Source organism: Sus scrofa, chromosome 7, assembly GCF_000003025.6.
Source record: "Sus scrofa isolate TJ Tabasco breed Duroc chromosome 7, Sscrofa11.1, whole genome shotgun sequence".
NCBI lineage: Eukaryota > Metazoa > Chordata > Mammalia > Artiodactyla > Suidae > Sus > Sus scrofa.
The window spans coordinates 86,254,451-86,270,784 of NC_010449.5; the positions used below are offsets into that span (position 1 = coordinate 86,254,451).

General features: G+C 45.0%; 1 protein-coding gene across 3 annotated transcripts in view; it reads left to right on the top strand.

Moving 5' to 3' along the window:
* The window catches only part of FAM174B (family with sequence similarity 174 member B), a 174,984-nt gene that overhangs the window by 72,481 nt on the left and 86,169 nt on the right, over positions 1-16,334 (top strand). The window contains exon 1 of one of the 3 annotated variants that reach the window (XM_013978276.2): positions 14,443-14,942. The exons of 1 other annotated variant lie outside the window; for it this stretch is intronic. In XM_013978276.2, the coding sequence (XP_013833730.1) occupies positions 14,602-14,942 (341 nt within the window). In that variant the 5' untranslated portion in view covers positions 14,443-14,601. Of the gene's footprint in view, positions 1-14,442; positions 14,943-16,334 lie in introns of those variants that run through there. One more of the 3 variants, XM_003128619.5, reaches the window with a different exon arrangement.

Consider the following 16,334-nt stretch of genomic DNA (forward strand, 5'->3'; position numbering starts at 1 on the left):
GAACACTTTGTCAGCTATAATGGAAAAAATAAAAATCATTATTAAAAAAACAGCAAAGGAAATTCTCTGGAGCCAGATTTTTGACCTATACCACAGCTGCGGCAATGCCAGATTGGGCCGGGGACCCAACCTGCACCTCCAAAGTGACCTGAGCTGCAGCAGTAGGATTCTTCTAATCCCCCCCCCTTTTTTTTTTGGCCTTTTTGCTTTATAGAGCTACACCTGCAATATATGGAAGTTCCCAGGCTAGGTGCTGAGTTGGAGCTGCAGCTGCTGACCTGCACCACAGCCACAGCAATGTGGGTTCTGAGCCACGTCTGTGACCTACACCACAGCTCACACCAATGCTGGATCCTTAACCCACTGAGTTAGGCCTGGGATTGAACCTGCATCCTCATGGATACTGGTCAGGTTCGTTGCTGGGCTGAGCCATAGCGGGAACTTCTGCAGTAGGATTCTTAACCTACTGCAGCACAGTGGGAACTCCCTATATTAATTTCTTTAATGGGGAGAAGGGAACCAACTCTTATTGAATGTTCTGTGCTCACTATTTAAATACTAATGAATAGTAATAGCAGCTAGTGTTTATTGAAAGTTTGTTACATGCCAGGTGTTATGTTAACCACTTTATATCCATTTAACCTTCACAATTTTTCTCTGAAATGGAGATCCAGGCTCAGTGAGAATTTGCTTTAAGTGATTCAAGGACGGACATGTAAATATATAAATGAAAGTAATAATGTGCTAAGGTCATACAGGAAGAGGGACAAGATTTGAACTCCTGCCTTTAGCTCTTCTGCTGCCTCAATTAATTTCTATCATAATGAACACATCTAACATTTATTTATTTACTTATTGTGGGGCATGCAGTAGCTTGATGTGGGATTTCAGTTCCCAGATCAGGGATTGAACCTGGGCTGCAGTGGTGAAAGTGCCAAATCCTAACCATTAGACCACCAGGGAACTCCTAACAGATACTTAGTGACTATGGACTATATATGTGCCCAGCACTAGGGTAGATATTAAGATTAGCAATGCAAAGTTTACACTCCCCAATCTTTTCAGAAAGACAGGGAATTCCAAAACAATGTGATCAATGCTATTAGGGTGACCAAATGCCCCCTTTGCCTGGATTCTTTGGATTTAATACTAAATTTCTGCAATCTGGGTAACTCTTCAGTCTTGGGTGAAGTGGGACAGTTGGCCACCCTGACTATCATTAAGGACTGCCTGTGGGCTGGGGCTTGCACGGGGCTTACAAACAGCCATGGGTGTGTGTGTGTGTGAACCACCCCTCCTCCCCATTCCCCTCAACTTTTCTGGGGGGAAAATGTCTGCAGCCTGTTTAGTTCTGCCCAGCTGGTCCTCACCTCTCAAGACCTTCACTTTGAGAAGAAAAGGAGCGAACGTGACTTTGATGCGTACAAGACAATTAACTCAACTGCAGACAGGGCTGTGGATGGACGGTCTGCTCTCAGCTCAGAGACTAGGGCTCTCCCCACACGTGTACATCAAGGCTTTGTGTCCTATCAAAACCCCATAAAAGTTTCTCTGTGGGTGGCACTTTTTGCCGTAGCGTGATTGGCTGGAAGGCCTACATCAGCCAATGTTATGTCATCACTGGCTGCTGGCAGGCTCTCCTAGGGGACACTTGAGAAACTTTGATAGAAATATTTCTCTTTGGCAACTGCCCGCTGTTTCCACGGTTTGACCATGCTAACCGGATGTAAAGCAGGCCAGCCAGGGAGAGGCCTGCCCTGGGGAACAGAAGGCCCTCACACACTCTCGTCCAGCCCTGGCAAGTTAGATAACTTCCTTAGCCCTTCTTTTCCTCATCTTTGAAATGGAGCAACAACAGGAGCCCTGGTGACCTTGTGCTGTGCGTACAATTGTTAACCTTGTAAAATTTTGAGCTCTTTTAAAGAGAATAATTGTAAAGTCCTTTGGAGGGTATATTTTAGAAACACATGAAATAAGAAACAAAGAATTTAAATGTAGTGTTACAGAAAAGAAAATCATGGACTTGGAGAATAGACTTGTGGTTGCCAAGGGGGAGGCGGAGGGAGTGGGATGGATGGGGTGCTTGGGGTTAATAGATGCAGACTATTGCCTTTGGAATGGATTAGCAATGAGATCCTGCTGTGTAGCACTGGCAACTATGTCTGGTCACTTATGATGGAGCATGATAATGTGAGAAAAAAGAATGTATACATGTATGTGTAACTGGGTCACCATGCCATACAGTAGAAAAAAAAATGTGTTGGGGGAATAACAATAAAAACTTAAAAAAAAATGTAGTGTTAATTTCATATGGGTCTAGTAAACTATTGTTTGCCAGTCTTAGAGATCTACCAATTTAAGTAAATAGTCCTCTCATCTGATAGTGACAGAATATTTTTCTAATTGAAATATAGTTAATTTGTGATGAGTTTCAGGTGTACAGCAAAGTGATTCATATAATATATACATATATTCTTTTTCAAATTCTTTTCTATTTTAGGTTATTATAAGATATTGAATATAGTTCCTTAGGCTATACAGTAGGACCTTGCTGCTTATCTATTTTATATGTAGTAGTATGTATCTGTTTACCCCCAACTCCTAATTTATCCCTCCCCCCCGACCCCCGCCGCCCTTCAGTAACCCTAAGATTCTATGCCTGTGAGTCTGTTCCTGTTTTGTTTTTTTTTTTTTTGTCTTTTTAGGGCCACACCCACGGCATATGGAGGTTCCCAGGCTGGGGGTCGAATCAGAGCCGTAGCTACCTGCCTATACCATAGCCACAGCAACGTGGGATCCGAGCCATGTCTGTGACCCGTACCACAGCTCACAGCGACGCTGGATCCTTAACCCACTGAGCAAGGCCAGGGATTGAACCCACAACCTCATGGTTACTAGTTGGGTTTGTTAACCACTGAGCCATGATGGGAACTCCTGTTCTTGTTTTTTAAATAAGTTCATCTGCATAATTTTTTAGAGCCCACATGTAAGTGATTTGTACTATATTTGTCTTTCTCTGTCTGATTTAAGTTCACTTAGTATGATGATCCCTAGGTCCATCCGTGTTGCTGCAAATGGCATAATTTCATTATTTTTAATGGCCGAGTAATATTCCATTGTGTGTGTGTGTGTGTGTGTGTGTGTGTGTGTATCACATCTTTTTTAATTATAAAGAAGTTTATTGTGGTTTTGTGTACTTCTAAAAATATTTAAAAATTAAAAAAAATTTTATTAAAGTATAGTTGATTTACAGTGTTGTGCTAATTTCTGCTATACAGCAAAGTGACCCAGTCATGTATGTATATATATATTCCCTTTCTTATGTTATCTTCCGTATATATACACATTCCCTTTCTTATATTGTCTTCCATCATGTTCTATCCCAAGAGATTGGATATAGTTCCCTGTGCTGTACAATAGGACCTCATTGCTTATCCATTCTAAATGTAATAGTTTGCATCTACTAACCTCCAACTCCCAGTCCATCCCACTCCCTCCCCTTCCCCCTTGGCAACCACAAGTCTGTTCTCTATGTCTATGAGTCTGTTTCTGTTTTGTAGACAGGTTCATTTGTGCCGTATTTTAGATTTCACATATGAGTGATATAGTATTTGTCTTTCTCCTGACTTACTTCACTCAGTATGAGAATCTCTAGTTGCATCTACATTGCTGCAAATGGCATTATTTCATTCTCTTTTATGGCTGAGTAGTATTCTATTGTATATATGTACTACATCTTCTTAATCCATTCCTCTTAATTCATGTCCCTGATGGACATTTAGTTTGCTTCCATGTCTCGGCTATTGTATACCACATCTTTATCCATTCACCTGACAATATTTTTCACCTAACTTTTAAAAACAGATTATAAACTCACAGGGTTTAATATTCCAAATATATCAAAGGGTACATAGTTACTATTTTCTCCCCCTCCCTGTCTCAGTGACTCAGATTCCCTCTGTAAAGATAGGGTGACCCACTGGTCCTGGTTTGTCTGGGACTGAAAATCCTTAGCAAACTGGTTGGTTACTCAACATCATAGCACCAACAATCTGAATCTGTTGTGTGTCCTTCTGGAGGTAATTTAACAAGAGCAGTCTTAGTATTTAAAAAATTATCCCATGATTTCCTATAATGGCTCAGCAGTAACGAATCTGACTAGTATCCATGAACACGTGGGTTCAATCCCTGGCCTCGCCCAGTGAATTAAGGATCCAGCATTGCAGTGAGCTGTGATGTAGCTGAGATCTGGTGTTGCTGTGGCTGTGGTGTAGGCCAGTGGCTACAGCTGTGATTTGATTTTTTGTGTGGAAACCTTCATATGCTGTGGGTGCAGCCCTAAAAAGCACCCCCTCTCCAAAAAAAAAAAATCCTATTCCAGGTGACGAAATAAAGATGTTGTAATAGACTAGGGGTGAAGGAGGAAACCATAATAACGCGAAGGCACAAATCTTATTGTCTAAGAATTGTTTTTAAGTATTTCCATCTTTGGAACTGCTCTTCCTCTGCAAAAGAAACCTCCCTGTCAGGCTTGGAAAAGAATTATGCAAACGGTAACAGTCTGTGGCCTCATTTCCCATAGCTGGCGTTGACCAGAGACTCCATTATCCTTTTGTTTATAATTTATTTTTGTGCGGTTAAAAAAAGCATTTGTGTACTTGAGGTTTGGATTTCATAAATATGCTTATTTGCCAAGTTATTTTTTTCGATTTCCCTGTGCGAATGCAACTGATTTGGGAAAGCCCAGTTTCAGAGAAAGCATAACACTGCCCTTATCAAGTGTGAACTGAGAAAGACATGGAGAGGCCTTTTCCAGGCTAAAAATAGACCTAGAACTTGGTATATTTTAGCTTCAGGATTTTTACAAACTGTCTGGCAAACCAGCACATTATTATTTTATGAATAAGGCACCAACGTTCCTTTTAAATGCTCTAGCTTTAGGCTATTTTACATTCGTGCAAAAAAAAAAAAGAATGAATTATTTATAAAAATAGGCATGAATATCATATGATAATACCTTCATTTCTAGCAGGGAGTAAAATGAGCTGCAGCTGGTGCTCTGTCTGCTCCCCAGGAGAGCTGAGCCGAAGCAAGTTGAGGAGGGGGCTGCAGCCTTCGAAAGGGGCTGATGGTTGAGATGCAGCACCTTCTCAAGGGACGATGGTCAAGAAATCCCCCTCTCACTAGTGCTCGCTCTCTTTCCTTCCCTCCCTCTCTCCTTCCTTCCTTCCCTCCATCTTCCCTCCCTCCTTCTCTTCTTTCCTTCCTTCCCTCCTCCCATCCCCCTCTGGCAAACTTCAGAAAGCAGAGTATAAAGACCCTTTCTAAACTCAGGTGTGGGCAGAATCTGGTTTTATGGAGCTATTTGTATACAAGTTATTTTTTTTTGTCTTTTTTTTAATATATTTTTTTTAATTTTCCCACTGTACAGCAAGGGGTTCAGGTTATCCTTACATGTATACATTACAATTACATTTTTTTCCCCACCCTTTCTTCTGTTGCAACATGAGTATCTAGACAAAGTTCTCAATGCTATTCAGCAGGATCTCCTTGTAAATCTATTCTAAGTTGTGTCTGATAAACCCAAGCTCCCGATCCCTCCCACTCCCTCCCCCTTCCATCAGGCAGCCACAAGTCTCTTCTTCAAGTCCATGATTTTTTTTGTCTTTTTTGTCTTTTTAGGGCCACACCCAAGGCATATGGACGTTCCCAGGCTAGGGGTCAAATAATAGCTGTAGCTGCTGGGCTACACACAGCCACAGCAATGTGGGATCTGAGTTGTGTCTGTGACCTACCCCACAGCTCACGGCAATGCTGGATCCTTAACCCTCTGAGCAAGGCCAGGGATCAAATCTTCATCCTCATGGATACTAGGCGGGTTCATTACCACTGAGCCATAAGGGGAACTCCAGTTGCCTGGTTTTAAAATGGAAAGTCCTGCATCCTGAGAAGCCTCAGACCAGCCATGCCCCAGGTTGGTCACCCTCCTGAGTCAGGCTGGGTTGAATTTGCCCTCTTTTATTCTACTTCTCTTGTCGGCCGGAAACTGTTACGGGGCCAGAGCTCCAGCAGGTGTGTGGTTACCAGTCCTCTGGATTATGAGACACTAGTTTACCTGGCACACAGAAGGGGGAGGAGAGAGCCACCTTACCTGCTTGGAAACTATTCTGTGTGGCTCTTCCTGCCCTGCCTGGCCACTTGGTCATAGAGTATTGTGACAGAATGACTATAAAGTTTCCCTGGAAGTGGAAGAAGGGAAACAGATGACAGAGGGTTGCTATGAGGACTAAAGAAAGCCACAAGTGAGGTAGAGACTGAGACGCGGCAGGCACTCAAGAAATATTAGTTCCCTGTCCAAACTTCTCCAGTTATGATTGTGGAGTACACTCAAAACCTATTACCTACTCTCCCTGACGCTTTTCTCTTGGGTCTGGAAACTCTATTTCTAGTGATTAGATTACCGGCCAATAGGTCTTGTTGGCAAATCGCAGTGGCTTTCGTTAAGACCAGGGGCCACATGTCACATGCTTCTTCACTCCCTATGGTGCCCAGCTCATAAAATATCTGCTGCTGTGGTAGGATGCCCTCCAGAGGACATGTGCTCTGCTGACACAATAGGGAAAAAGGAAGGACTGGCCGAGTCACTGTGGGGTTGCCCCTCTGGGCTTCTGGCTGAGTTGTGTCCACTTCTTTGCCATGGGTTCCCTTCAGGAAGATGGTTGTCACCTGCTTTTCCAAACTGCAGTAGCAATACCTCCCCAAGGCCTCTAGGGACCCCTCTGCAGGCCATTTCTCCCACTGCCCAAGCAGGCGTGTCCTTCTCAGATCCCTAACTTGAGAGAGTGCAGTGAGCCTCGGTTTCCTCATCTGTAAAATTGGGCTGGAAAGTTAAGTGCGATTATGCATGTAAAGCTCAGAGAAGAGGGGCTACTATTATCTAGAACATCTTTACCTCCATTAAGTCGGTCCTCAAAAATTATTTCCACTGTAGAGTGTAGGGTGTGTGGAGAGGAGCAGGGAGGGAGGGGCTCTGCTCTGAGTTCCCAAGCCCACCCTTCACATTTTCCTTATACACACTCTGAAGGCTGATGACCTCTGGTCATTTTTGTAAACCTTTTCCCCAAAGTTATATTAAGAAGAAGGGAATTCACGTCATTATCCATTTTAGGCAACAGAATAGTTCAGATTAAAATATATACTTCAGGTTAAAAAAGTATAAAATTAATACATGTTTACTGTAGAGACTAGAAAAATTCTGGTAAGGCAAAGAAGAAAATACAAATGCCCCACGACCCCACACTTAGGGGTAATGGCTGTTAACATGTTGGTATGTTTCCTTCCAATCTTTTGTCTTGGGTGTCTTTCCATTTTGAGTCAGCTGGTAGTCCCAGAGAATGGGGAATGTTAATTTCCAAAGGCCCAAGAACCCATTTCTACAGGGCTGACGTGTAAAACTGGAGAATAGGTGAGAGCTGGCTCTTGTTTGTTCCTGCTCTGAATTCAAAGGGGTCTAGGTTACTAAGGTAACTAGTTTTGCTCCTCAGATACTGCCCCTGGAGGCTTCCCAAGCAGGATGTTGGAAACCTTCTCCCTTGGGTATTGAAGAGCCTTGAGGGCTGGAAAAGCAATTTACAGTTAAATATGTTTGGCTATTTCAATGTTCTTTTTTTTTCCTTTTTTTTTTTTTTTTGTCTTTTTAGGGCTACAACCACAGCATATCTCTCCCAGGCTAGGGGTCTAATCAGACCTATTGCTGCTGGCCTATGCCAGAGCCACAGCAATGTCAGATCCGAGCCATGTCTTTGACCTACACCACAGCTCACAGCAATGCTGGATCCCTAAACCACTGAGCAAGGCCAGGGATCAAACCTGCAATCTCATGGCTCCTAGTCAGATTTGTTTCTGCTGCGTCACAATGGGAACTCCTCAGTGTTCTTTCTTCATTGCTCTGCTATCTTAATAATTAACATTTGCTGAACACACACCATTTCTTTCTTACATGTTGTGTTAAGCATGTTATGAGTATTAACTCATTTAGTCCTGGAAATATTCTCATGAGATAGGTTCTTTTATAATCTGTATTTTATTGATGAGGAAACGGAGGTTTAAGTAAGGTCACACAGGTAGTAAATGGTGTACTGGGATTAAATTACTTCTGTGTCTTTACTGTGTATATATAGACACATATATGTGTATATATAAGTAACTCTCCTTCCTTCCTTCCTCCCTTCCTTCCTCTTTCTTTTAGCTATCTGTCTGTCTGTCTATCTATCTATCTATCTATCTATTCTCATTCAATCTGAATCATATCTGAAGAATTTTCATCTGAATTTGAAGTGACCATTTGTCATTTTTGGCTACCCTGCATCCACATACCCTTCTTGCTTTGGTGGGCTCCCTCAGTAGTGTGAGCCTTGGTGGAGGAGGACCTCATCTCTCACACAAAGATGAAGGGAGTGAGATATGCCCTCTTTCCCTCTGTGAAAAGCTGGGACAGTGATATGTGACTTAGGGCAGCCAGTCAGGCATTCCAGGCCAGGACTTTGAAATTCAAATGAGTGATGCAATTCAAGGGCAGCTTAGAAGTTCACTCTTGGAGCAGTGGTGATGGCAGTGGTGTCTATGGTCCAGTTGCAAAGGAGGAGGTGGTGGTGTTGGAGCCTGCAGAACGTCTGCTGGGCAGTGCTGCTGGTTGGTAGCTTCCTAACAGTATCCTTCCTGGGGTCTGATTTTGGCTTTGGTTCTAGAAACCCAGCCAGACTCAGTTCCCTGCTTCTTGCCTGTTGGAATGGGATTGGTAGACTATGCTGCATCTGTTTCGTCCCTTCCTCCTCCTAACAACTGTCTTTCTCCTTTTATTTTGTCGAGAGGCTGTCCTAATCCTAGTGCTAAGGCAGGTCTGGTCCAATAAGTGCATGCCATGCCCCTCGTGGGCAGGCAGACCAGACTGAGAAGAGGTTTCTATTCTGTAATTGGAAGAAGAGTGTTTCTTTCTTACCACATCTGCTGTTTGTGAACAAGAAGCTTTGCTACCCCTGTTGCCACTGCAGGGATCTTGTGATCACTGCAGCCCTCCTAAGGAAGAAGCTGATGCTATGGGCAACAGAGCAGAGATGGAAAAATCCAGGGTCCTAGATGTCAGGCAGCTGCTGAATCAGCCACACCTGGAGCCTCCCCACTTGGGGCTCCCTTTATGTAAGAGATTTCCTTTTTTTTTGTCTTTTTGCCATTTCTTGGGCCGCTCCCACGGCATATGGAAGTTCCCAGGCTAGGGGTCGAATCGGAGCTGTAGCCACCGGCCCACGCCAGAGCCACAGCAACGCGGGATCCGAGCCGCGTCTGCAACCTACACCACAGCTCACGGCAACACCGGATCGTTAACCCACTGAGCAAGGGCAGGGATCAAACCTGCAACCTCATGGTTCCTAGTCGGATTCGTTAACCACTGCGCCACGATGGGAACTCCTTTTTTTTTGTCTGAGATTTCCTTTTTGTTTAAGTCAGTTCAAGTTGAGTTTTCTGTTTCTCATAGCAGAAAATATCCTAGTTGATTTGCTTCTTTTTTCCCCAAGCCTGATTCTCAAAGCTCAGCATCTCTCAAATGACCTTTTGATCTCAGGAACTCTTGATCTCTTTTTGATTTCCAGTCTTTTTAAAATTTTTATAAATTTCTAAATTTTTAATTAAAAAATATTTAAAGGCTGTACCTGCAGCATATGGAAGTTCCAAGTCCAGGGCTAGGAGTTGAATCAGAGTGGCAACTGGCGACCTATGCCATAGCCATAGTGACACTGGATCCAAGCTGCATCTGCTGCAGCTTGTGGCAACGCCAGATCCTTAACCCACTGAGTAAGCCCAGAGGCCAAAACCTCATCCTCACAGACACTATGTCAGGTTCTTAACCTGCTGAGCCACAATGGGAACTCCCAGTCTTCCAGTCTTTTTTTTTTTAATATAGAAAGCAATTTATTTTTTATTTACTTATTTTTTGGCTGTACCCATGGCATGCAGATTTCCCAAGGCCAATGATCAGACCTGAGCCGTGGCAGTGACAATGCTGAATCTTTAACTGTTAGGTGACCAGGAAACTCTGATTTCCACCCTCAAGAAAGACAAAGGAACTCAGAGTTTTTGTCATGTGTGTTATACCTATTGATATTTACTGCATTAGAAATTAAAAATGGAAAAACCTTAAAATATCTACTAGAACAATTAGATTCAAAGCAATAAATACACGAACATGTTAACATCAATACATGGTTATGAAAATAACTATTTTCTCAAAAAAATAGAAGAGTGGCATTATTTGAACTTTTTTGGTAAACCTCTTTAATGTCTAACTCAGTAGAAAATAGCTGGATTTTTATATCTGCTATTGCATTCAATCTGCTGCAATTTGTTGTTTGGGTTGAAAAATGGGAAGAAAATCTAGCCTCATCCAGATATGCAGTTGGAAAAGGGAGCAGAATTTTAATAGTTTTTTTAATAATATAGATCTGCTTCTTTGATTCCACACTCAAACGTGCAAGTAGTGGTTTCTCAAAGATTAGTTGCGGTGTGAAATATGGAACCATTTCAATGACACCTTTTGTATTCTTTTTCATCAAAATCCATTGGTCTGTCTTCTACTTTGAATGGCTCTTTTACCTACACATGGTTTTGTAACAGTGTGCATTGGCCATGGGGAAAAACTGGTTTGCTGATTTATGTTGATCTTCCAAATTTTTACATATTTCATTATGTAATATCGAAATTCCCACACTTTTTAGTATCAGTTCCAAGCTCATCAGAAAAGTATAGGGAAGCCATCCAGCTCATAGCAAAGAGCATCCTAATAGACAAGTTTTCTAAAAATCCAGATTTTAGCTTGAAGGTTTGAATCTTTTTTTTTTTTTTTTTTTTTTTTTGCTTTTTAAGACTGCACTCAGGGCATATGGCAAGGGGTCAAATCAGAGCTACAACTGCTGGCCTACGCCACAGCCACAAGCTATGTGGGATTCAAGCCGTGTCTGCAACCTACACCACAGCTCACAGCAACGCCAGATCCCCGACCCACTGAGTGAGGCTAGGGATGGAACCTGAATCCTCATGGATACTAGTCAGATTCGCTTCGGCTGTGCCACAATGGGAACTTCTGAAGGTCTGAATTTTATCATTGGCTACAATCCTGTTGCTTGCTATCCTTGAAGTGACAGGCTCATTCTTGTTCATTTTTGAGAAGATGCCTGCCAAAGACCAGGTCTGAAGTTCATTGGGCATTCTTTTGATTAACAGTGGTGTTCCATGAAAAAAATGGCTCATTCAGTTTGCAACTCTAAGAATAGCACACGTGCTTTTTCTGGAGACAGTCATCATGGCTCTGTGTGCAGCAGGAGTAATTTATGCCTACTTCTCATTTCATCACATCTAATAGTAAAATGTTCTGTTCTCAGTAGTTAAGATTTAATAATTTCATGGCCCTATCAAGGACACTATAAAGTGAAACTGGCTCATTTTTCCCCCTTCTTTCTGTCATGCATGGTTGTGAAGAATACAATTACTATGAGTATAGTTTGTCTTGATTCATGCCAAGGCACCATCAGTTTTCATCATCATTGCTTTTGCAGCATCAGTGAAAAAGTCAAATAACAACTTAGTATTAGTATGGAATTAATTTTGACTTTGCAGTTTCCCTGAAAGGGGCTCATGGGTCCCAGGAGTCCCCAGACCACAGTTTTAAAACTTCTGCTTTAGCTTAGTTTATTCTAGAAGCAACCCAAGACATTCCAATAAACTCCCTTTCTCTGATACCAGCTCAAGTTGGTTTCTGTTGCCTGTCACCAGTGTTCTGTGTTACAAGTGGTACTGCTTATGGTTGGTTGATTAGAAATGTTTAAGGAACTCTACTTCAGGGCAATTTATAAGTCCTGTTGTGATGGTTTTTGCAGAAAAGAATCAGGAAGAATAAAACATTCTAAAGTTTCACTTTATTAAAATAATGTAACATTTATGCACATTCTTGTCATTAAGTCAATGTCAAACAATCAAGCAAGTCTACCTCAGTCCATGAGTTGTGGCAAAAGAAGGATAAGGGTATTAATATTTTCTCCCTTCTTAGGTATCCTTCCGGAGACCTTGCTAAGTATTGTTGCCCTCACTTTAGACATTAGAAAGACCTGTGTTCTGTACTTAAGTTTTTGGCCAAGGCCTCTCAGGGGTCAAACCTCTCACTGTAGCTGAGAGGCTCCAAAGCCCACGACCTCTTCACTCTACCATGCAGCAATTTCTGATAAGGACAAAAATATAAGCCTGTGATGTCTGAGGTTTATGCCTTAGAGGGCAGTGCTGCAAAATCATGGACGTCAGCAGTGGTTCTTTAAGAAATTTCTTGTCTAAATTCTATCATGATGATATGATAATGCTGGCTCTCTACCAATGCGACATTTTTGACATACCCTAAAGTGGTATTTTAGAGTTGGAAGAGACCTAAATCATGTGATCCATCCAAATTTCTCACCACTGAGCAACTGGGCTATTCAGTGTACATTTCAAATAGTACCCGGTAGGTGGTGATTTTTGATAACCTGATTACTATTCATCCGTACATTGTAAAATGTATCACACTGTATATGGCAGACAGCTTCTCAGATGTCCCAATAAGCCCTGCTTCCTGATAGTCACACCCTTTTGTGTGGATGAGAGCTGTGACTTGCTTCTTCTTCTTTTTTTTTCTTTTCTTTTTTTTTTTTTTTCTGCTTTTTAGGATCGCACCCAAGGGATATGGAAGTTCCCAGGCTAGGGGTTGAATCAGAGCTGCAGCTGAGGGCCTACGCCCCAGCCACAGCATCTCAGGATCCAAGCCCAATCTGTTACCTGCACCATAGCTCACGGCAACACCAGATCCTTAACCCACTGAGTGAGGGCAGGGATGGAACACTCATCCTCATGGATACTCGTTGGATTTGGTTCTGCTGTGCCACAACAGGAACTCCTGTGACGTGTTTCTGAACAACAGAATACAGCAAAGGTGTTGGGATGTCACGTCTGTGATCAGGTTTCCTAAGATAGTGACTTCTGTCTTGCTAACAGAGTCTCTCTGTGGCCTTCAAGATTGGACATTTTGGAGTTCCCGTCGTGGCGCAGTGGTTAACGAATCCGACTAGGAACCATGAGGTTGCGGGTTCAGTCCCTGCCCTTGCTCAGTGGGTTAACGATCCGGCGTTGCCGTGAGCTGTGGCGTAGGTTGCAGATGCGGCTTGGATCCTGCGTTGCTGTGGCTCTGGCGTAGGCCAATGGCTACAGCTCCGATTCGACCCCTAGCCTGGGAACCTCCATATGCCTTCATATCTATTAAGAGATGAATCTGGCCAACAACCACTGATAGAGCTTGACAGCAGATCCTTCCCCAGTTGAACCCTCAGATGAGACCCCGGCTCCAGCTGACACCTTGATCATACCTTTGTGAGAGACCCTGAAGCAGAGAGGGCTGCTGTGCTATGCGCAGATTCCTAAACCACTGACAATGTGATATATGTATGTTTTAAGCTGTGAAGTTTTGGGATAGTTTATAGCTAACTAATACACTACTCTCTTCATTTACCTTTTGCTTTCTCTGGTAAGACCAGGAGTGAGCTGTTTAAGGTCCCTGAGTACTTGTCATGTGTTACTTGTTTACCTGCCACTGGACACCTTCTCCTGCCAGGATCCATCCTCACATTGAAAGGCGAAACCTGAGGTCCCTAGTGTAGTTCCTAGTGCTCCAGGAAAGCCCTGTGTGCCCTCCAGCAATTCCCACCTTTGGGCATCACATTAGAATCTCCATAATTGTCTTTCTCCACTTAAACATGTTTAGCTTACAAACCAGAGAGAGCGAGCCAGTTACTCCCCAGGGCGTGAAACTTCAGCCTTAGAGGGAGACTGTTATTCCCCCCAGCTGTTGTTCCACAGCAATGGTACGACTGCACATCCTAATCCATTTCATAAGTAGTGGTGCAAATAGAATACATTCTTTTTGAGGAAAACAAGGACATGAGGGCAATACTGAACTATACGCACTGTACAGGGCATCCGGCAACGTACTTCATTCACTCTGGAGGCTTCAGTTTCTGCATCTGTAAAATGGAGGTTTATCCCAGGTTTTTGATTCTTAGTCTGATATGATCTGGGTTGCTGTGAGCTAGCTCTCTGGGTCCTAAATCAACTCTTAAAGAAGAGTAACAGAAATACCTGTCTCCTAAGGATGTTGTAAGATGAAATGAAATAGATACAATATGAAATACGCAGCACGGCGCCTGTTCTTTATTACTTCTCTAAGGGGTCCCAGGTCTTGGAGGAATTGGGCCCGCCCGGGAGCAGAGCGAAGCCCGCATCAGGCCTGGTAGCCTGCCCCGCCCACGTGGGGCCGCAGCCCATCGAATGACTCGGTGCAACGTGTTGGTGGCGGTGGCGGCGGCGGCAGCGGCGGGCGGCGCGGACTCTTCCGGGCGCCGCAGCTTCCTGCCAAACGCCGCGCAGCCGCCTGGCTTCGCCGCGGGAGTCCCCGGTGCAGGCCTCCGCGCGCGCGTGCGGGACCCGGGGCTCCGCCGCGCGCGCCGGCCCGGCCCAGTGCCGCCCGACCGCACCATGCGCGCCGCGCCGCTTGCCGCGCTGCTTCTGCCGCTGCTGCTCCTCGCGCTCCTGGCCGCGCCCGCCGTCCGCGCCAGCAGAGCCGACTCCGTCGCCGCACCGCAGCCGGGACCCGAGAGTCAGCCGCGGCCGCCGCCTGGCCCGGAGCCGGGGAACGCCACCCGGACCGGGTCTGGGGAGGCAGCGGGCGGCGGCGGCAGCTATAACAGCAGCGGTGACGCCCTGGTGACCCGCATCTCCAGCCTTCTCCGCGACCTGCCCACCCTGAAGGCGGCTGTGATCGTGGCGTGCGCCTTCACCGCCCTCCTCATCGCCTGCCTGCTGCTGCGCGTCTTCAGGTGGGTCCGCAGCTCCTTTGCAACGCCCGCGGGCCAACGTACACCGCCAACCTGCGGCCTCAGCGCCCGCTGCACCTGCGCGCACAGATGCTCCGGCCTCCGCGCCTGGGTGCTCTCCAGCCAGCCAGGGGTTCCTGGTCTGGCCCCGCAGGGGTGCGCTCGGCTGGTTTTCTCTGCTACACACTTTAGGAATTTTCTTCCCTTTGGCCGATATATATGTATCATAAATACTGAATTCCTTTTAACTCTCCTCTAATGATTAACACTAACAATAGCGCCCCCAATTCTGAAACCTTACATGGAATTTATTTTTATACCCATTTCACAGATGAGGAAAATTTTCCCCACGAGGCGAGGTGACTTATCCAAGTAATTCAATGGCGGAAGTAGGATTCGAACCCTGACCCGTTTGACTTTAACCTTACCCACCTTGCTACCTGCCTCTTTGTTGCCTCTGAGGGCCCCTCATGTACCACCTGTTTCTTTTCTTTTCCTTGGTTCTGCTACCAGAAGAGGCAATATCTAGCATGTGGGGAAGCCCCTAGGATACCTGCTGGAGTGTGCTTTGCGCCTGGGGTTGGAATCCGGCTCCAGAATGTTTGGCGACCCTTGGTGGCCTCAGTGACTTTCTGCCTACACCCCTGTCCGAATGAATTGCCAGGAGGAAGATTCACAGCTGGCATGAAGGGTCTTGGAGATGCTTTTGTAGGTTGCTCAAGTTCAAGGAGAAAGGGGGAAATTAGGAAGGATGGCTGGGGTTCCTGGAGTCGTGAGTTGGAGAGGGCTACAGGGGATGCATGAAGGACATTTCCCCTAAATGCCTGGGAAATAATAGTTTTGCAGGAAGTGAACCAAATGTGTCCTGTTACTCAGGCAGGTCACCAGGAAATCTGGTGTGTGTGCATGTGAGTGTGTGTGTGTGTGTGTGTGAGAGAGAGAGAGAGGAGAGAGAGAGAGGAGAGAGAGTTATTCACAGCTTGTTCCCTCCCCTTCTGAGTGTACACAGTGTGCTTGGGTGTTTGATCAGCTGTTGGAGGTTTGGGGCCAGGGGCTTGTGAGCATTTTCAGAGGAGGAGCAGAAACCAGATCTGGAAAAGCAGGGTTGGGAGCTCTCCCTTGAGGTTTGCTATTGGTTGCAGTGTGACTTTGAGTCAAGGTGTTTCTTTGTGGTTCCACAGGATTAAATGCCAGTGGTCCTGAGAAAATGGAGAAGGGGGAACTGTGCCCTGCCCCCCGGCCCCCCCCATCCCCTGCCTTGGCTCTGGCCCCATTGTTCTTCCTTGTGTTGATCCCCTGATGTGTGGATTGCCCCTCTCTGCACCTCATCCTTCCCACTGCCCCCATCCTCTGCTTACAAACTTCAGTGGCTCCCTGGGTGAGGCATTCGGGACC